Source organism: Piliocolobus tephrosceles, chromosome 15 (assembly GCF_002776525.5).
Source record: "Piliocolobus tephrosceles isolate RC106 chromosome 15, ASM277652v3, whole genome shotgun sequence".
In the NCBI taxonomy this organism is placed as follows: domain Eukaryota; kingdom Metazoa; phylum Chordata; class Mammalia; order Primates; family Cercopithecidae; genus Piliocolobus; species Piliocolobus tephrosceles.
Window position 1 is genome coordinate 24,878,376 of NC_045448.1, and position 22,310 is coordinate 24,900,685.

The window sequence follows — 22,310 nt, forward strand, 5'->3', positions numbered from 1 at the left end:
TTTTGCTTAGGATTGTCTTGGCAATGCGGCCTGTTTTTTGGTTCCATATGAACTTTAAAGTAGTCTTTTCCAATTCTGTGAAGAAAGTCATTGGTAGCTTAATGGGGATGGCATTTAATCTATAAAGTACCTTGGGCAGTATGGCCATATAATGGCATTTTTATAGAAGGACTAAGTAGGATTGTGTTGTTCTATGGACATTTTGTGTTTCTGTTATAATTAATATATATACAAAAGAAACAGAAATTGAGATACCTTGATTATGAACATAATTTACAACTGAAATCTCTGTAAAGGAATCTGGAAAGGTAAATCTACTCTTTACAATTACAGAATAATGCTTTATTGATGATCAGAATGTTCTGTGTTGAATTTCAGGTGCTCTGAATTACAATGAGAAACATCCAACTAAGGCAACATGGACCACATGAGTCATTCTTGCACATAATGAGGCCTGCCGCTTGGGGTTCTTCTGTCATGTACAAGAAGGCACTTGTGCTTTCACTCCTTGGGGCATAGTACTCAGCCTCATGGCAATAAGAGAGAACTCAAACCTGCTCTGTCTGCAGGGAGTGTGGGGAAATAAGTCTTGTCCACCAATCTTGGCTACACTGCAAATAAAGTGTCTTTGAAACACTGTGTCAAGAAATTAGAATCCTAGCTGGGGCTAGCCTGTTCATATTACACTCAGTAATAGCTACATTACACAGGAAAGCTGGTAAGTGTGTGGCTATTTATCAGGGGCTGCTGTAACCGGAAAGAAGCAGGTCATTCTGACTGCATCTAAAAGGAAAAACATTCTTCTACCCATAAGCAAACAGGGTATCTCATGTCCAGGGACAAAGGATCCTGAAAAGTCAAGGCTAAAGGAGGAAGCATGAAGAAATTATTTTCCTGAACTTAATAGCTCTTATATTTGTAGGGGAAATAATGGGATATAGAAGCCCAGTTTATCAAAAATAAAATAGAAAACAAATATCCTAATAGGAAAACATGGCCCTTCCTCTGACAAGTATCTTAATTGAAAACTTTTCAAATTGGCATGACAGCCTTTCTTCATGAGTTCACAGCTAACAAATACAGATGAGGTCATCAGACATAACTTTTAGAGCACATGGCTTTATACAATGCAAGTGTATCAGACATTTCCTCAACATAAGAGATCAAACCAGAAAAACAGGCTGTGGGAAGGGGAGGTCAGGAAATGAATAATAAAATGACAAGAAAAAGAAAAAAAAAAAAACCTCTATTATAAAACAGCCATGTAATCTCAGAAAGATGATATAACATCTGTAAAACAAAAAACAGAATGCTGTAAAAAAGGAAAGAGAACAAGAAAAATGTTCTTGGAAATTGAAATTTTGACAGCCAAAATAAAAACTCAATAGAGAATTCAACACAGAAGAGAAAATTGAAATCTCTTAGAAAGTAATATTGAAAAAGAGAAGGGCTATAGAAGAAAAATGACTTAGAGGATTAATCTAAGAGATCCAATATCCTACTAGTAGGAGTTCCAGAAAGAGGGGATGGAGAAAACAGGGGAAGACATTATCAAAGAAATAATAAAAGAAAAATTTCCAGAAAGAAAGTTGCTAAGTCCAAACAGTGAGTGGGCCCACTGGATTTCCAGTCTAATTACCGAACAGAAGACTTGTATTAGGGCATATTCCTGTGAAACTTCAGGATTCCAGAGCTAAGAGAGCTGAGTTTGAGGATAAGGAGATGGGATAGGGGCAGGGCAAAGGGAAGTAGTCACATTCCAAGAAACTAAAATTAAAATCATTAACCTTGGATGCTGGAAGATAATAAATTGGAGGGTAAGCCCCTTTCAGCTTAAAATTCTATATACAGCCAAACTATGCTATTCATGTGGGAAAAGAAACAAAAATTAGACATGTAAACATTTATAAAAATTCCTGTGTATCTTTTTATTAGTTACTGGAAAATGTGCTTCAGTAAAGTAAGGGAGTAAACCAAGAATGAGAAAGTCATGAACAGAATCCATAAAACAGGGAATTCAGTCCAGAGAAGTGGCAAAGAGAAGTCCAAGGATGACAGCTATGCAGCAGGCCTGGAGAGCGACCCGTCCAAGATTGGATCAAAACAATGGAAGGCTCTGTAGGGGGAGGGACAGAATAAATGAATTATTGGATGTGTTTGCACATTTGGGAATAAAATGTGATGCATTTTTGAAGAAAGTAGAGAATTTTCATTGTCTACCCATGAAAAAAGAAAGTCAAAAGCAATAAATAATTCTAGGAGAGACAAAATGATGTACAAAGAAAGAAACTATAACCTATTGAAAGGGAGGCAGGGAAGTGAGAGGGAAGAAAGAACAAGCAGATCACCTGGGATTCCATGAACCAGAGATAGTGTGTTATTATTTTATTATTTATCTTTTCAAATAAATCTGTACCATACACATGTATCTTTACAATAGTGGGATCATACTGTGCTATTTCTTGGTTTGCTTTTTGTCAGTTACTATTATTTTTAAATATGTATTTGACATTATTCTGTAGGATAATAGGTTATAGAATAATTAATTTAGTGAATAGGCCATAATATATTAATCAAATCTCTGTTTTTTTAATTTACTTGGTCCTTATAAATTCCCCGAAATACAGTAAAACAAAGACAGCTCTGGTTTTGGAACCAGGACTTAGAGTCTTAAAGTCCAGCTTCTTAGTGTATAACTGCGACTAAATATCCTGTCCTGATTTAGGAGATTAGGCCAAGAAAATGCAGAATATTTACTCCTATATGTATTCATGCTAATATCACAGACAGACAAGAATGATTAAAGTGCTACTTTTTAGGATTACATCATGGCTGTATTTAAGGGAGCATCTCCTACCCTATTCTCTATCTAGAGTGCTGCTAACCCAAGTATCTGCATGGTCCATTTTCTCATTTCATTCAAGTTCTTCTCTGTTCACGCACGCCCTTATCAGGAAGGTCTTTTCAGTGAACTTTACATAAAATAGGCCACCTCTGTCACTGCACAGACTTATCTCCTAAGCTGATTTTATTTTTCTCCATAGCACTTTCTCACCATCTATCACCTATTATCCCAAAAGCTGTATCTCAAGAATAGCTTTTCTGCCTTGTTTGTTGCTCCATCTCTGGCACCTAAAATAATGCCTGGCATAAAGTAAGTAGGTGTTCAGTCATCTTTGAATGAACAAACAAATGAATGAGTTAATTAACGGGGACTTAGAAAACAATGGGAACAACCCAAGAAGGCAGGGAAGGGAAATTCTAAGTCGATAGTGGTGCAGGTTAGAGCAGAAGGTCTAAGGGTCCTGGAAAGGAGGTCTCCAGGAAGAATTGACTCAGAAAAATATTGAGTAGAGTTAGGGGGAAAAAAAGGTAACTGTAACAAAAACAAATATTGGAGGACAGAGACTTGTAAAAATGGAAGCGTCGTTCTAGATACCACTTGGCTCAGCAGTGAACAATATTTAGAAGTCAAAGTGTAAGTATATTATTTAAGTAAGAATAGAATAATTCAAAATAAGATATAAACATGTTGAGAAGATGGCAGGAAGGAATGGTAGGGCTGTAAAAGTGAGCTAAATCCTCATCTCTCACAGCAACTCAGCAAGGGTAATGAATAAGTTATCAAGAAATGGCAAGATGATCATAAGTGTTTAGATGTTTGAAGATAACTGGTGGAAGGACAGCTAAAAGAGTTAAGAGAGGCTTCCTCTAGGAAACGGGTCTAGAAATGGGAAATGATGGAAAAGGGAACTATGGTTTTGCACTAGAACCATTTCTGTGATATTTGATATGAAACTATATATGTGTGTGTGTTACCTTGATAAAACTTTAAACAAGGAAAGTAGAGGCAAAATGTAAAAATTGATAATCTGGGGATTGGGCATGGTGGCTCACATCTGTAATCCCAGCACTTTGAGAGGCCAAGGCGGGCAGATCATCTGAGGTCAGGAGTTCAAGACCAGCCTGACCAACATGGCGAAACCCTGTCTCTACTAAAAATACAAAATTAGCTGAGCATGGTGGCATATGCCTGTAATCCCAGCTACTCTGGAGGCTGAGGCAGGAGAATTGCTTGAACCCGGGAGGCAGAGGTTGCAGTGAGCCAAGATCGTGCCATTGCACTCCAGCCCGGGCAATAAAGAGCGAAACTCTGTCTCAAAAAATAATAATAATAATCTGGAACTAAAATTACAGATGGTTGAAGCCACAGGGATGGAGGCAGGATGGGAGGAAGGCATGGGGAAAGTGCAGGTATGCTAAGGTCATGCCTTGTTTAGATGAGTAATTCCAGACAGCAAGAGAAAATAAAAGGTAAGTTTGCAGTTCTTAGGTAAGGCTTACCACTAGATAAATAAAAATGAAATTTATACTTTCAGATTGTTAAAAGAAATTTGTTAAATCCTGGGTGGGGAGGAAAATTCATCATTCACACTAAAGATAAGAGTCAGAAATAACAAGAAAGCACAGGATATATAAAGCAAGATGACTGGAGTCAGACCAAATAGCTTTGATCTCAATATATGTGAATATGTTTAGTCCCTCTATTTAAGAAACAGAGACTTTCAAATTACATTTTTAAAGAAGTTCGCTTACATGATTTCAAGAGACATACTTGAAACAAAATGACAAAAGATTGAAAATGAAGGGAAGGAGAGATGCTGACAAAAAAAGAAAGCAAGATAACAATAATAATCCCAGTCAAAATGGAATTGAAGGTACAAAGCATTGAATGCAAATATTCTTACCAGTACAAGAAAGCCACATACATTCATGTTATCTCTGACTTTCTTCCTCTTTCCTAGGTATTTGACATCTTGAAAGTGAGCATCACTTTGCTTATTTTGCAGCCAGTATAATGGGACTAACCCTTATTGAAAACTCCTAGAGATCTTTAAACGTATTTTTAAAAATAAATAATCCTTTTGTTGCCTTTAAAAAAAAAAAAAAAGCCAGGATATTTTCATGTTAGTAACTGTTTGCATTTTCTTGGCATACATGATTTATTGGTAACAATTTGTGCTTCTAAGCCTTAAATCGAAATAGCACATATTGATCTGGTACAATTGCACACATCATCTGCTGTGGTATCTGACACTGGGCTGCGGAACTGTTAAACTTTTGCTATGGAGAAGCCAGATGAGGTTGGAAGAAGGTTCTTTTAAATGAAATGCTCTTGTTTCCAGAGACTGTGTGCGTGTTGCCTGACTCACATTCCTCTGTTGGCCTCACCTGTATCTCTCATCAGATAGCACGTGACAAAAGAAAGGAGGAACATGTATTTACTAAAATTAACTTGAAATTTGTGTTTGTTCTATATATTCTAAACGTTTGACTTTTTATTTTTTAAATGTAGCTAATGCCGCCTACCTTGGGGGCCAAGAAATGATGGAGGTGGTGAAGAGAGATGACGAAACCATAAAGGAGCACTTAAGTAAGGTAATCACTTTAGTGCTGTAAGGGGATAGATAAGAAGTAGATGGGCAGATATATTTACTGAGGGCAAAGGACTAGAACTAGAATCTGTAAGACTTTAAGGGTTTGTAGAATGACATAGAGTTCTACTTCCAGTTAAAATTGAAATTATCCTTGAAGGTTGCGTAGAGACTAGTAAAGCTGATTACATAGTAACTTAAATATTTTTTATCACCTGTTTTTGTTGAATTAATTTTAGAATCAATACTTTTCTGTTTTGTCAATGCATTTTAGCCTCTCTAGGCCTTCTACTGAGAAAACTCCATAATATTTATAGAATAAATGAATTATGTTGGAATATAAATGAAACAGTAGAAAATACGTTGTATGTTGTATGACCTCATGACTAGTGAGCCTTTCTTATTCTCTAATGTATTAGAGTAGGAATGTCCTGCTCTGATCCTAAGACCAGTTTTGTGAAATATTCAGCATTTGGGAGTTATTCTGCAAATACTAGAATCTTGCACACACACATTTGGAAGCACCAGTCTCTGAAACTATAAGACTAGGGTTTAGTATATGTCTAAGGTCACCCTAGAATTTGAATGACTGTGGTGCTCCTGTGGCATCATTTGTCTGGCTGTCCATTCTGAGTAGGACAGAGCTGTAGTAATACCATAGCCACTAGCCACGTGTGGTTATTTGTGGCTAGCCTTAATTGAGATGTGCCATAAGTGTAAAACACACATTGGATTTCAAAAGTTTAGTTCCCCCAAAAGCAAAATATTTCATTAATTTTATATTGATTACCTGTTGAAATGATACTACCTTAGATATAGTGGATTAAGTAAAACATATTATTAAAAATAATTTCACCCATTCCTTTATACTTTTTTAAACATTGTAACTAGGAAATTCTAAAATTGCATATGTACCTTTCTTTATACTTCTGTTGGACAGCACTAACCTTGAACTTTACAATTGGTGCTAAAAACTATGATACCTGCTGAAATGATCCCTGCTGAGTGGCAAACTCTCACAGGACTCAGGAGCAATCTACAAGTGAAATACGAGATAACCCACTGGACTTAGAATGTCTTTTATAAACCTTGATACATTTGACTTAAATTTTCTACCTTGTTAATTCTTAATTCCATAACCTCCCAATACAGTTATCTTAAAACAAGAAATGTGTATGTTCTTAAAATTTTTTTTTAGAATATTTAAAATATTCACCTGTAGAGGACTTTTGAACATGCCAATGTGTTTTTGTCTCATGGCCGTAGTAGTCATCATATTTCTAAAATAGCAATTGGCTAGAGATTGAAATTTGGAAACCAGAAGGAAGCCCTCACTAGCCGAAGAGAGTGTGCTGCGGCTTCAGGGGGGCCCTCTCTCCAGAGCTTTCAGCTACTTCCAGTCATTGAGCGATGTGAAAATACAAGAAAAACAGTATTTTATTTTTCATTTAAACTATAAGTGAATCTGTTTCAAAAATGCATTTAAGTTCTTCCAGGTTGGGAGTTCATAAAAACAGCTCAACTCTCAGTTAATAATAAGACTGGCAGATGCTCACTTCCAAAATTCACACTTGCTGAACGACTAGACCCATCATGTATCAGAGCCTGCCTTACCACCTGTGGAAGCCAGCTGCTATAAAATACTCATCATTTCTGGATTCAGCTTGTGTGTTGTGCTCAGAAAAAGGTCAAAGAAAGGTGCTAACTTATTCCTGTCCTAAGTGAAATCCATATGCAAGTGTAATCATTCCCAGATAGAGGACTGTTCATGGTAATTATGTCAGGACTGTAAGTTTACTGAAATTGTATGGGGAAATATGGGGGTATAATGGTAGATGGTAGACATTTCAAGGTTAGTATTAACACACAGTCATAGGAATAAACTTTTTCAACTCCAGGCAATAGTTTTGTTTTTGAGAAAGCGTTAAATGTACTTGTAGAATATGGGGAAACAAAGCATTGTTTCATTTAATCATGCAAAACTACCTTGCAGTTAATTCATTATCCTTTCTACCAGCAAAATTCAAGCTCTCCACTAGAATAATACAATTACAGCTCCTAAGTGAAACTAGGTACAGAGAGACAGGAAGTTTATTGCAAATTTTGTTTCTGTAATAAAAAGAGGAAACATGCTGTAATTTAATATTGGTAGAAGTTGAATCAACATATGTCCCAATCTGCTTGAGAAAATAAGGAAACTTAAAAGTGCACATAGTTCTAGGACGATAATGGGCATTGCCTCCTGCCTTCCAAACATCCCCAATAACTAGTCAAACTAAAACCAATGTCCAGGATTAGAAATATTTAGGTGTCTTAATCAAGGATATTCTTTCCCATTTCCACCCAAACAAAGGCGTTCAGAAACTGCAGAACTATCCAGGACTGTCCAGTGTGAATAGTCGTCGAGCCACACATTTGTTGAAAAATCATTTCCTATATCTCAGTATTCAACTAAAAATAGTTCTGAAAAATACATCTTTGTGCCATCCAGCCAGAATGTCATAGGAAAGTTAGTCTAAGAATAAGCTTTCTACTGTATCATGCAGACAGTTTTCTACTTCTTTCTCCTCCCCAAGAGAACTATCATACCATAATCTGCAGGCTTTGGTTCTAAATCCAAATTTTCTACCACTGGATCTCCATTTGACACAAGAAGAGAGCTTTTTATATGCTTGAGGAAAATGGGCATTTTTAGCTCTAAAAGATCTGTTGGGCTGATTATCCTCCTTCTGAGGTCCAGTGACTTTATACACAGTATTGGTCATAAAGTAATTTATTTTATTAAAATAATTTTTCTTTCCTGGAGCAAATATAACAGACTCATAGTTGTTTCCAAAGGAGTATACCATGGTTTATGGCATCATAGGTTATTTCTTTTTCCTTTTTTTGTTTTTTTGAGACAGAGTCTCACACTGTCACCCAGACTAGAGTGCAGTGGCATGATCTCGGCTCACTGCAACCTCCACTTACCAGGTTCAAGCAATTCTCTTGCCTCAGCCTCCCAGGTAGCTGGGATTACAGGTGCCTGCCACCACACCCAGCTAATTTTTTGTATTTTTACTAGAGACAGGGTTTCACCATGTTGGTCAGGCTGGTCTCAAACTCCTGACCTTGTGATTCACCCACCTCGGGCTTCCAAGGTGCTGGGATTACGGACATGAGCCACTGAGCCCAGCCTATAGGTTATTTTGTCATTTAACTAAATCCTGTTTGTCCAGTGTCATCCCCAAGAGGCCTTCCCAGTCCTTGGTTTTGGTTAGATGTCACTCCCTATGTAAAGTTGTATTGCATTTATCACACAGTTTTTAAACAATCAACCTTCACCTTTCCCCACTTTGAGGTAAGGAACTGTGTCTTCTTCATCTTTACATCCCCTAGGGCCTAGCATAATTCATACCTGGTAAACAGTTAATAAATATGTGCTAGAGAGATGGATGGTTGGGGAAGCCATTAATTAGAGTGTGGATTCTAAATCTTTTTTGTGCCATGCATCTCTTTCGCTCTCTCATAAAGTTTTTGGATTCTACTCACAATGATGTTCTTAAGTGCATAAAATATACAAGATTACAAAAGAAAGAAGTTGTTGGATAATGAGATATAATAGCAGTCAGAATTACTTTTTAAAATTTGTAATGATGAGTATAAATAAGTTTTTAGTTACCTTGAGCAAGTTAGTGTGATTTGAAAATACTTATCATTTTTATACATGACAAAATATAGGCATTACTAATATTATGGCTTGTTGTCTGTATTCATAATTGAAAGAAATACTAAATTTTGGTTAGAGATTAACAAAACTAAACATGTAAATGTTTCCCAGGTTCACATAACCCCTCCTGCAAACCCCTGCACCTGTACACCACAAGCAAAGAAGCCCTGCATTAGAGAAGCTAGAAAGGGTTAGGTAGCACGATGTTGTGGCTTAGGCACTGGCCTGAGAACAAGAAGTCATGATATGCCACACTAAAGAGACTGTTTTGGGGAGCTATAGAAGGATCTAAGCATGGGGGTAACAGGGCGACAGTCAAAACATTTGACAACCATGTGATATAGGCATTGACCAATCAGAATGTATGCCAACTATGAACAGCCAGTTCAGGGGCACCAGTTCATATCAGTTAGCCCTAGTGAGACTAACAAATGAGAGGGATTATTTTGAGGGGAAATGTGTGGTATAATACTGGAAAAGGATGAAATATGAGTTGGGGAGCCTGTTTACAAGGCTTTTATAAGAACTAAGGCATTGAGATTGAGGATGGAAAGATTTAGGAGATAGAATCAAAGGTACTGAGTACTCACAGGATATCGGGGAATGAAGAGGAGGAATCTAAGATTATTTCTCTGTATCGGACTTGGTAATAAGATAGGGAATATGGGAGGAGAAGCAGCAGCAAGTTATGGGAGATGGCTGAACAAGTGGTTCATTTTAGTACTTGTGTTTGAGATGCCAGTGGGACGTGCAAGTGGATCCGTGTCTGGCAGGCCCTGGATGTATGGGTATAAAGCTTAGAAGGTATTTGGGGCTAACTTTCGATTGGGGAGTGATGAGGCTGTAGTTAGAGCCAAGAACATGGGTAATAGCAGCCTAAAGAAATTATACAGAATAAGGAGAGAGGACTTCTAATGATTGATCGTTGGGGAACCCAGCTTAAGGGTTGGGAGGAAGACAAGGAGCCAATGAATGCATAGGATGGGAGGGGAGGTAACAAGGGTGGGAATGAGAACCAGGATGAAATAAACCAAAGGAAGAGAATCAACTGTGCATTTTCGCCACCCCAGTCCCAGTTTGTCTGGAAGCCTCTGGAGTATTCTCTGTTTTATGAGGCACCTGGTGTGTTGGAGGCAAATAAGAGGTCAGCACTCCCTTGTTCTGTCACTGTTCTAAGCCATAAGGGATGCATGTCTCATTCATTGAAAACTGAACTCATGTTTGGTTTATAAACTTGAAGTTTTCATTTCAAACTCACTTAGGGGGGAAATTCTAAACTGCCATGACCACGTTTGGCCCAGGCTTATGGAAACAGCTGGTGTGTGCTACTGCCAGACTGAATCTGAGCATCACTATCAGTAAGTAGGAATCTGAAATTGTTCCAAAGAGAACACATGGAGTGCAGCTTTCAGATGAAGTTAGGCAGTGGTGGAGGGGCTGCCTGCAAGGTGGTGCTGCCCCTGTCCCCAGAGGGCCAGGCCAGGCCTACAGTGTGGCTTGGGAAAGGGGCAAATGTCCTCAAGAACAGGAACTCCTCTGCTATTGCTCTCTCCCCATTCTTCTTAGACTGCCTTAGCCCAGAGGTGTGTGTTGCCTTTGGGAGCAAACCTTGTGCAGTTGTTTGCAGATTGGGGCATGCAAATCCTTCTGACATGCACACGTCCTGCCGGGTGCAGCATAGGAAGTGCTCCCTGGACCGGCTCACCAGGACTGCCTTTCCGCCAAGCCTCGGTGTTCTGAAATGGATTGTGTTAGTTCTGCCTGTTTAATTTGAAGCCTGTGCAGAATGTCCTAATCATCCTGAAAAGAGATAGGTTTGTTTTTATCTCAGTATTTTGACCTTGAAAGCTTTATTTGGGCAATTCTGTTAACACACCCTGGGGTTCTCCAGTGGAGCCTGGTGACTGAGGGGAGGCAAACGTGCTGGAGAGCCAGGCTCCCAGAGTCTCAGCCGAGCTTCAAACACCAAATCCACCCTTGCTCATGACCCTGCGTAAGTTACTGGACCTCACTGTGCCTCCTTTGTTCATCAATAAAATGCTTTAATAATAGTATCTAGCCTCATACAGTTATTCCAAAAATATGCTATAATTCATACCTTGTAATTCAGACCTTATAAGAGTATCCATGCTGGGCACAGTGGCTCACACCTATAATCCCAGCACTTTGGGAGGCCGAGGTGGGTGGATCATGAGGTCAGGAGTTCGAGACCAGCCTGGCCAACATGGTGAAACCCCATCTCTGCTAAAAATACAAATATTAGCCAAGCATGGTGGTGCATGCTTATAGTCCCAGCTACTCGGGAGGCTGAGGCAGAAGAATTGCTTGAACCTGGGAGGCGGAGGTTGCAGTGAGCCGAGATCATGCCACTGTGTGGGCGACAGAGTGAGACTCCGTCTCAAAAAAAAAAAAAAAAAGAGTATCTGGAATGTACTAAGCATTCAATAAATGTTTTTATTACTATTACAAAGTTAGGTATAGCCTAGTTATGCTTCTGAGTACTTTAAAAATATTATTTGCCTAACTGTTCCTCCTCTCACATCTCCTTTTCAGATATTTTCATTGTGTTAAGGAAAGGTGTTAGTGATGCTGAGTATGTGGCCAAGAGACCCCAGAATGCCCAATGCCATTCTAACTAACAGCCACCACTCCGCATAAGATGCCTCAAGGAGCTGTTGTATAGGAACCATAATGAGGGAAAACACAATAGTACTTGATTTTTACCAAGACTTGGGCCCATTATTCTAGTCCAGAGAAGTCTGATGAACTGGACTTGGCCTTTCTCTCAGTTAGTTGAGTAAAACCATTCCAGTATATCTGCCCCATTCTTGGGGCACAGATCCAGGGAAAGACAGAAACACAGGAGGAGACTGGCGCCCAGGGCCTCTTACTTTGCCAGAGGGCCTCGCCAGAGGAAAGCAGAGGTCCTGGATTAGCGTCTCACTGCAGTCTCACATGAGAAAGAGACAAGCCAGTCACTCAATGGCCTCGTGGTTTCTATGTGGGAGGGAGAGGATCCTGGCCCTTTACATGTTAGCCACACAGAAAGGAGAATGCTGCTCTGCACACCACTGTATACACAGATGGTTGTTCCAGCTATTGGAGAGTGAGCCACACAGTGCCCCATGGGACCTACTCCTCCTCCTTTGGCGCTCCCATTCCTGCTGCTCCCCTCAGAGAGAAGCAGGGTTCGTGGGCCGGAAGCATTTGTGTTTTCAGCTCCATCCTCAGCCGCTTTTTAAAAATCTTTGGAGATTTCCGTTCTCATTTTCTCACAAATGGTAATTGAGCCAGTTAGGAATAAACGGAAGAGAGGAAACAAGGTAACTGGAAAAAATGAAGTCCCTAAACCATCTCCCTTTCTTTAGCAGTTCTGCAAGTTCCTAAAAACAGGGGCTCAGAAAGACTGCAGTGAAATGTTGACACTTTGCAACTGCCTGTGTTCCCAACAGGGATAAGATTTTTAAGTAACTGAAAGGAGATGCTTATATCACAGAACTGGTTTCCTTTAACATTGCAAGATTGGGGCTTACATGTCTTTGACTCTGAAGGGAGGGGAGAGGTAGACACCTGCTGCTGTCATCCAGACTGTCTGGACTCTCCCCAGAAATGGGCATGCATTGGAGGACCTAACAGTTTATATCCTGAGCCCGGGAAAGCTGCAAGGGGATGAAAACAGAAGATAAAGGCGGGTAGGGGGCCCTGGCTGAGAAGTAGGGGGCCTCTATGTGTAGGTACTAATTTGATCCCTTGGTATGCAACCAACTGCTTTATATCTGACCTTTTGCTTTTTTCACAAACAATGAAACAAGCAAAAAACCTGTTCTAGTGGAAATTATTTCAAAGAAGGAAAGAAAACCTGGAGAAAGCAGGAATGACATCTTTTTCTTAGACCTCTGGAAGAAAGGCCGAGAAGATAGATCTCTCTGAGCATCTGCGTCACTCCTCTTTGGTCACTGTCTCTGGTGCTGGCTTCCTGGTTGCCCTGCTGTGCAGTGTAAGCTGCCAGGGAGATACAGCTGTTTATGAAGTGCTAACAGAAAGCCTTGCATTGCTCAGAAAAGTGGTGGGCATTGCCTTCACTGCTGCAGGAACCCACAGGCTCACCCTGTGAGCCCACCAGGAAGAAAAGTAACTCCCAGAATGTCAGTGTCTTCCTTCATTTAGAAGATGCTCAACCAAGGATAGCCAAAGGGCACTATAGCTTAGGCTCTAGGTCTCCTTTATGAGGAAAAGCAGGTTTTATTATAAAAGTAAGTAGAAGCAGAGAATCCACTCCAAGAGCTGACTGTTAGTAGTGGCTTGCCGATAGGGATGTGCTTCAGTTTATTTGGTTGGTGACTTACCTTCTACCCCATCTGTCTTTCTCTGCAATCGTGTCTGGGGAATACGACATATACATTTTTTAGAAAATGAGTAAGTATATGGTAAAACAACTTTGCTTTAGATTGTAAAAAATAAAATACTTATATATTTTCTGAGCCTGACTATGTCCAAAACAACTTATCAGAATGGAATATCTTTTCTCAAAGGCTAATTTAAGGTCATGTGGATTCTTTTTCCTTGATCAGGGCACAGCTCCCACGCCACCCCACCCCACTATTGCCCAGTCTGTGTCAAGGAGCTCCCTTTGTCCTCACCTGTAAAGCAGCAGCCTTTAAGAGTTCCCACTATGTGTAAAGCACTTGATATACTTTGTTTTCCGGTCCTCAGAACTAGCCCACTGGTAACTAGTTCTGTCTTACTTTACAGATGAGTAAACAGGCACAGGGAGGCTAAGTAACTGCTCCAGGATCACAGCACCAGTAAATGGCAGAACCAAGATTCCAGTCCAGGTGGATACGGCTCAGGGACCCGTACAGTCTTAACACTGCACTCACTGCACTACGCTCTTCTGGCTGCATAAGGAGCTTGAGTAGTTTCATAAATTACTTTAGAATAATATAAATAAAATTACTTTACCACACTGTGATATAAAGACATTATGAGAAGCCCTTTCACTCTCAATGTGACACCCCCAGAAATGCCATTTACCACCCTGCTCAGGCCTGCACTGTATTACAAAACAGGCAGCCCACAAATTGACTACCCAAAGTAGTCTGTGCCAAGGGCTCATCAAACTGAATTTCTCATTGGAAGCATTTCAAGTTGTATTGATGAGATCTCGTTTGTACCAAACTAGACTTTGTGATGAATTATGATTTAAAGAGCTTCTAAAATTCAGTTTATCCATAGGGTTAACAACAACAAATATATATATATATATATTTCTATATATAAATATATATGCAAAACAAATATATATGCAAATATATATATGCAAAACTTTCATTTAGCACTTTTATTCCTGTAATGCCTGTAGTCCTACTGTCCTATTGAATAGACAGAAATAATTCAGATAGATATTTTTATTTGTAGCTTTTAAAATTTTTATTATTTTAAGGTGTTGCTATGTCACTGAAAGTGAGTTTTGTTAGTTATTAGCTAAATCATAAGATGCTTTCTAATATTTCTTTGTTCGTACTATAAGTCCTCTATTAGTAATGCATAAAAGCTCACAACTCCAAATGTATACTAAAACAAAGCTTTGTTCACGTTCACTCCCTCAGGGCAGAATTTGGGTTTTCATGCTTTGGGGTCCCGTAGGGCTTTGTCCATACCTCTGTCTGCCTGTTGTGTTTGAGAGCCAGTTTATACAGGCCTGTTCTCTCACCTAGTCTGTGAGCTGCTCCAGGGCAGAGACCATCTTACACACTTCTGAATGTCAGCCACTTAGCCCAGTACCAGATATGGGTTGGATTCAGAGTCATTTTTGGTGGAACTCATTTTAATCTATCAGCTTCAGCAATTCACTGTCCAGAAGTACCCGTTTGTAGACCCCACAAAAAGTGGAAGAGAAAACACAGAGGAGAAAGGACAAATGTGGGGACAAGCTGCAGCAATCTGCAGGGATATTTTAGGAGGGACATGTCTCCTTAGGCACACACTAAAGAGTTAAAGGGAAGTTCATCTATGAGCAAAGAGACCATAGTAACCATAAATCCACTTTCCTGCAGAAAACACAGGAGGAAAAGCTAAAGCGTGGTTCTGGGGAATCAAAATTTAGAACTGAAAAAGTTACATTTTGTGCTTAATAGAATACAAGGGGTTACTTAACATGACAATTTGGAAACAGAAAAGTTTCTATCACAATGATGTATACTTTTTATCAACTCTCATGAGTACCAAAACAAGTGCTAAGGAGAAATACACTACAGGAAATAATTTATTTTCTTCTAAACCTTTGAATGTAAACATCCTGCTGATTGCCTGTGATTCTTTGTTAACAATTCCAGTACTTTCACAGCGGTTATCACCCCCATGACACACAGTGCCTCAGAAGAGCTACATAGACTGTGAGAAGGCTTTCAATAAAGGTAGCTAGTTGGGAAGGCTGGGTGCTGTGGCTCATGCCTGTAATGTAAGTACTTTGTGAGGCTGAGGTGGGTGGATCACTTGAGCCCAGGAGTTGGAGACCAGCCTGGGAAGCACAGGGAGATCTCGTCTTTACAAAAAAAAATTTAAAAATTAGCTGAGCATGGTGGCATGCACTTGTGGTTCCAGCTACCCTGGAAGCTGAGGTGTGAGGGTCACTTGAGCTCAGGAGATCAAGGCTCCAGTGAGCTGAGATCACACCACTGCACTCTAGGCTGGGCCCAGAGTAAGACTGCCTCAAAATAAATAAGTAAATAAAAATAAAGATGGCTGGGTTAGCTCCTGTTGACAACTCTCACACTCTGTTAGTTTTCATATCCAGTTTAAGACCTGTCAGTTGTCAGGTTTTGTGTTTTTATAACGTGGGTCTATTTATTGGAATTGTAAATAGTAGCAAAAGGTACAGGTTAGGAATGTTGTCTATGGATTTGTAGCCCAGCTCTTCAATGCAGAATTGCTTGAAATAAGCTGGTTAATCTTGCTAAGCCTCAGTTTCCTTTTCTGTAAAATATGGATACAATACTTTCCTTAGAGTATTGTTGTGAGGATACAACAAGATAATACATATAAAGTGCTTACTTAGCACAGAGCCTGGCCATTGCTCTCAGCCCATCGGTTCATCATGTTGCATTGCGATTCATTTTTACATACCATTAAATAAGAGTATGCACTGTTAACCACTATGTTTTTGGTGTCCAGTTGTTTCTCTTTCTTACTACTTCACCCCTCCTTCCCCATCCCCCGCCAGTGCCACCACACACTCCATACTTTCTCATTTTCCTGTTCAGGGCTACAGGTGCAGAGTCCTCTGGTCAGATCTATTGCCTGTGATTTATAATTTATAGGGAAAAGGAAGTATCTCAAGCCAGTGTACGTAAAGGCATTAGATAACCACGTGTTTTACTTGTAAGCCAAGACTTTCATAGGAAGCCCTTTAGAGAATATAGCCCGAAAAAGAACTAGTAAAAGAAAACAAAATTTTAAAAAATGTGAGCCCACCATCATCAGTTGGGCATTTAACCAAATGGGGCCCACTTCAAATGGTTAACAATTGTAGAGAATTGAGAAATAAAATCAGATAAACATACGGGAGGTCTAGACTCCTCACTGTTCTGCTGTCTTGAACGCTGACACCACTCTTTGTTGAGGTTCCCAGCACATGCCTTGGACATGTGCCCCATAATTACTTGGACATATTTGTCTCTTGATACCCCAAGGTAGGTGTCAGGTCCCTTAATCCATGTTGATCACCCCTGCTCAAATCACTGCTTTAACTACATGCACGGGGATGGTGTTTGCTCAGTGCTGAGGGCTCATCAAGCTGGACTTCTCATTGGAAGCATTTCAAGTTGTAATTGCATCACAGAAAAGTAAATGGTACGTTCTTCATGGAAACAGTCTGAAATGTCAGGCAGAAAGCAACAGTGGTGCGTACATTGACGCTCTTCTTGTCGAGGAGACTGTATTAGATGAGGTCTTTTCTATCTGGCTTTCCTTTAAGCTGACTGCCATTATCATAGGACTTCACACTGTAGCTTGTACTGGAGTGAGGGTCCTAGAGTAGCTGTCTCAAGGTCCAGAGATTTTGAGGCGAGAGCATGCCCTGGAGCAGAGGAACAGACCTGATGGGCGTGAACCCAAGTCTGACTTTCCATATTTCTTAGCAGTGTTCCCTGTTCTGAGGAAGTGCTGAGTAACTGCATAGCGACTGTTCCTTATCCTATTTCCTGAATACAATAGAAAAGATTGCTGGTGGTAAGTGTAGGGAGTAGCTTAGAGAGAGCCTAATGTTATCAGCACTATTGGTAGATAATTAATACCTGCAAATAGTTTGTACTCTTGACAGTATTTCAAGGCAAAGCTATAGTAGGGTAGTTGCTGAGAGATCCTGGGAAACTTGTTTTTCTAGTACTGGACAGAATAGTCTCCCACTGTTTGTGAGGTTGCAGCATTTTAGAGCTGTAGAAAGAGCTGAGACCAGGAGGAAGAACCAGGCAACTGCTAGGCTCTCACATTCTCCAGGAAACAAAAGAAGTTCTTACTCTGCTAAGAACCATAGCAAAATGAATTTTGGCTTTAGGGGCTTTGGAATGCCCGGAAATGGTTGGAGTAAGGGAAAGTAGGAGAGTGTGAAGAGTGAACTAAGTGATAAATCTCTTAAGTTGCAGGCTCTCTGCAGCGTGCAAAACTGGAACCCCAGGTAACAACCAAGAAAACCTCCATGAAGCTGGAATACTGTGATACTGTGCAGTCATAAAAAAGGATGAGTTCATGGCCTTTGCAGGGACATGGATGAAGCTGGAAGGCATCATTTTCAGCAAACTAACACAGGAACAGAAAACCAAACATGGCATGTTCTCACTCATAAGTGGGAGTTGAACAATGAGAACACATGAACACAGGGAGGGGAACATCACATACCAGGGCCTGTCGGGGGTTAGGGGGCTAGGGGAGGGATACCATTAGGAGAAATACCTAATGTAGATGACAGGTTGATGGGTACAGCAAACCACCATGGCACGTGTATACCTATGCAACAAACCTGCACGCTTTGCACATGTATCCCAGAATTTGAAATATAATTTAAAAAAAAAAGAAACCTCCATGAAGCAATTCACAGTAAGTCTGCTACTTGAGGTTTACTTGTTCATAATTTACTCTCTGGAGTAAATTTTTTCCTCTATAAAGTGTTTTTAACTAACTTTCTCTTTAAATATTGGTTAAAGGCCGGGCGCGGTGGCTCAAGCCTGTAATCCCAGCACTTTGGGAGGCCGAGACGGGCGGATCACGAGGTCAGGAGATCGAGACCATCCTGGCTAACATGGTGAAACCCTGTCTCTACTAAAAATACAAAAAAACTAGCTGGGCGAGGTGGCGGGCGCCTGTAGTCCCAGCTACTCTGGAGGCTGAGGCAGGAGAATGGCGTAAAGCCGGGAGGCGGAGCTTGCAGTGAGCTGAGATCCGGCCACTGCACTCCAGCCCGGGTGACAGAGCAAGACTCCGCCTCAAAAATAAATAAATAAATAAATAAATATTGGTTAAGGCATCATGTTACTGTAATAAAGGCCATTGTTTTTGTAAGATCAGTCTCATCTGTCCCATATTCAGGTCATGGATTTAATAATTGATACACTAAAACTATCCAGTAAGCAATAACGCCTGTTTCCCCGCACCCTCCTCCCCCACCACTTGATCCCCTCCAATCCCTCTTCCTATTGTGGCCAGAGTGGTTTTCCTGACACAGGGACCCGAGCATGTCACCTCATTGTGCAGTCTTTTTGCTTGTGGACTTCAGGATAAAGTGCAACCTCCTTGGCGTGCGTAGAAGATGCTGTCCATGACCTCATCCCTCTCCGCCTCTCCAGTCTTATCTCCCACCACCCTGTATTCCAGCCATGTGGAATTCCAGTTCCCCACACATGCCATGCTCTTCAAAGCTTTGGTTTGCTTGATCTTCTCCCCACAGTGTGCTTCCCCAGCTTGAAGACTCAACTCTGGCATCAACTCTGGGGAATCTTTCCTGCCCGCTACTTCTGACCAGCTGCGCCTCACCTGAGCTCTCAAATTGTTTTGTGTACATGGGGTCCCCTTCTCCCCTCCCCCAAGACTGTCTTATCTCTATTTTCCAGGTTCCTAATACAAAGTAGGTGTTCCATGTGTATTTGCTGATCCAAGGAATGAGTAAGCAATTCAGTGAGTGAGGGAGCACATTTGGTATGTTAGGGAAGCTGCAAGTGACTACAGCTGGCCAATTAGGAGCTGGAGCTGGGCACAACTCTTTCTTTCAGTGATAACAGAGGTCAAAGGATCTTTAAGATTTAGTTCTTGGTTTTTGTAGAAATTGCCACTATCTATCCTTCTGAATATAAGATGTTGCTTTTTTGCCTTTATTTTTAGAACTAACAGAACTAGAACATAGCAGTTTTTCAGTGAAACAAGCAGCCTAGAGCAATGTATACACACATACCACAAGCAGGTTTAGGTACATATCCATTCAGGGTCTTAGTAATGCCACAGAGGAGGCTCTGTCTCCATTCAGCTGCTTGCTGTCAACTAAAGTATGATTATTGCACTTCCCCACTGAATCAACATACAGGCTGTATAGAACCTTTTCTTAGGATTCTGATCACATTTCATCAGCTACATTGGAAAGCCTGAGTCTATCTGATCCATGTTTGTATTCATTCAACAAATATATCCCATATGACTACCATGTGGCTATTTGGAAACAACTAAGTTTATTAACTGGTCATTAGTCATTCGGTGACTGTGTCTCAATAACTCTCTTCGTCATCCTCACCAGCCTTCATTCCAGTGTCCATCCCAACCTCAGTACACAAAACTTCCGTGGTAAGTCCTTTCAGTGAATTATGAGGGATCTATCACACAAGAGTGTCCCAGCATGGGTATCTTCCCACCAAAGTCTCTAAGTGCACTCCTGTACATTGTGAAGCCTTGCTACCTTGAGAGAGCCACACTCTGGAGAGAGCTTAGGGACTAGCTCCCAGGGCCAGGCACAGGTGCTGTCCTCAGAGCACTGCTGGCTGCTGGTGTCATATCTGTGTCGGGAAGGGAATGTGTTTTCTAATAAAATGTTTTTGTCTTGTCTTTCAGCTTACATTTTATTATGGTACTATAGATCCTTGGTGTCCAAAAGAATACTATGAAGACATTAAGAGGGATTTTCCAAAAGGTGACATTCGACTCTGTGAGAAAAACATACCTCATGCTTTCATCATCCGTTTTAACCAGGAAGTGGCAAACATGATTGCTGACTCCCTAAAGGATGACCTGTCCAAAATGTAAACTGGCCTGAGGAACAAGCCCCCACTGCCAGTACATGGAGGCAGTCGGTGTACTAGACTTAGTAGGTAAATGTTTAATTTTGAAGACTGATACTAGAAATGAAGAAAGTGAGAACCCTTGTCTTACAAACCATCTCTCAGCTTGCCACGTTACAGGCTGAAGTAAACACAGTTGATGAATCATTCCATAGGTTTAACCATACATTTTCCAAGACTCAGGGAACACAGTGATCTACACAGAGTCTCATGTTTGCACGAGATGCCCAGTGGCACCATATGGTTTATTTTGGTAGGCGAGATCTTTGCAGATGAAAAAAAAAAACCTACATGTACTTGATTTTAATTGAATTACATTGTAGAATAGGCCCTTCTGGAGGAAATTATGAAATACCTACTAGAAATTGTAAAAGAAACCAGTGAATGTTAAGAGTATAGTTAGACATGTGAATTGTATGTGATTATGACAAGGATACACTCACGTTCCAGGAGCAGGAAGTGAACCTGGGTCTCCTTTAAGACAGAAGATGAAGATGAGCCCAGACTAACTTAGCATAGATCTTGGCTGAGATCATCAGTGTGACGTCTAATGTACCTGCACTAGACAGAGAATAAAGTTCACCAGACATTACTGTGGTCAGCTAACCAGATAAAGAGTTGTTGAAGGACCCCAACTGTGCCTCCTGCCACAAGACAACCAGCAAGTTCTATGGTGAGCCTTAGCCTGCCAGGTTATAAGCTCCCTGCAGGCTCCTCTCCAGAGCCAGGATGGTGAGGCACTGGGCTGTCCCGAAGCAGGTCTGGATGTGCCAACATACAGTTGCTCCTTCTGTAATTCTTGTACTAAAACTCTATTAAAGACCATCAATGAGCCAAATAGTGTGCTAGCCATCAAGGATAGAGTTCTTAGCTACTTAATGATTCTTTTCTTCTGGAAATCTTCTAGTGAATAATTTTTAAAAGCATCTTTTAAACTGCTGAGTAAAGCATTACCATACATTAGTTCTCCATTTCTGCATTAACTTCACTTGTTGGAAAGAAATTTTGTTAATGAACCAAACCCAGCCATTAAGTTATGTGAATTCACCTTCTCTAGACACATTGAGGTCTGGCAGAGAAGACACATGTTCCCTGGCCTAGAGTGGGCTGACAATATTGCTGCCTCCCCTAAATTGACTCAATCTGGAGAAACACATACTGCAGTGACAGTTGATGATGTATCAGAAATATTCCTTTTTCTCCTAGAGGAAATCCCTCATGGCATTATCATTCCCTAAGGACAATGAGATGTCCCTCCCCTCAAAACCTAAAGCCCCCTAATGAAAGATTCAGCTCTGATTTGCTGCCAACTTACTGCTAAGTGCTGAATGAGTTACTGTGCTTTGGCATAGCTTCTACATCACAGCAAGTAACTTCTCAGAGGGTAAAAGCCAAGCTGTAGACAAGGAGTGCTATTAGCCCAAGGGGAAGAGCTAATAGATACACAGGCCATAAGCACAGGGCTGTACACAAAGCCTTTATTGGCATCTGCATGAGAGGCCTAGAAATTGGATATTAGAAACTAGGAATCGTGGCTCTGAGTGCCTTGCATACAGGCGATACTCACTAATACTAAATCAAGGCACATAAACAATACTGGGTAAATCATACCTACCAGAATAAAGAGTAACATCCAGAGCTTTTCTTTTAGCTGTTATTTTAAACATTACTCCATATTTCAAAAGTTTGCATGTATGAAATTATGTCTTATTTCTGGTTTTTAGAGCCTAAGAAAGATACTGGTTCTTAATTTGTATTTGTCATCTGAACACCAAATTAATTTTTGAAATAAATGTTTTACCAGCATTTCTGATCTCATCTGGCCTGATCTCTGGGTTGGGGAAGAGAGGG

The 22,310-nt window shown here is 40.5% G+C and overlaps 1 protein-coding gene across 5 annotated transcripts in view; it reads left to right on the forward strand.

The window, feature by feature from the left end:
* The window catches only part of LDAH (lipid droplet associated hydrolase), a 153,689-nt gene extending 131,421 nt beyond the window's left edge, over nt 1-22,268 (forward strand). For 4 of the 5 annotated variants that reach the window (XR_002735256.1, XM_023230016.1, XM_023230019.1 and 1 more), the window contains 2 exons: nt 5,357-5,439; nt 20,233-22,268. Coding sequence is in view for 4 of the 5 variants with exons in the window: in XM_023230016.1 (XP_023085784.1) it covers nt 5,357-5,439; nt 20,233-20,424 (275 nt within the window). In the remaining variant the exon portion in view is untranslated. Of the gene's footprint in view, nt 1-5,356; nt 5,440-6,375; nt 6,521-20,232 lie in introns of those variants that run through there. The other variant, XM_023230018.1, reaches the window with a different exon arrangement.
* Nucleotides 22,269-22,310: the final 42 nt, after the last annotated feature.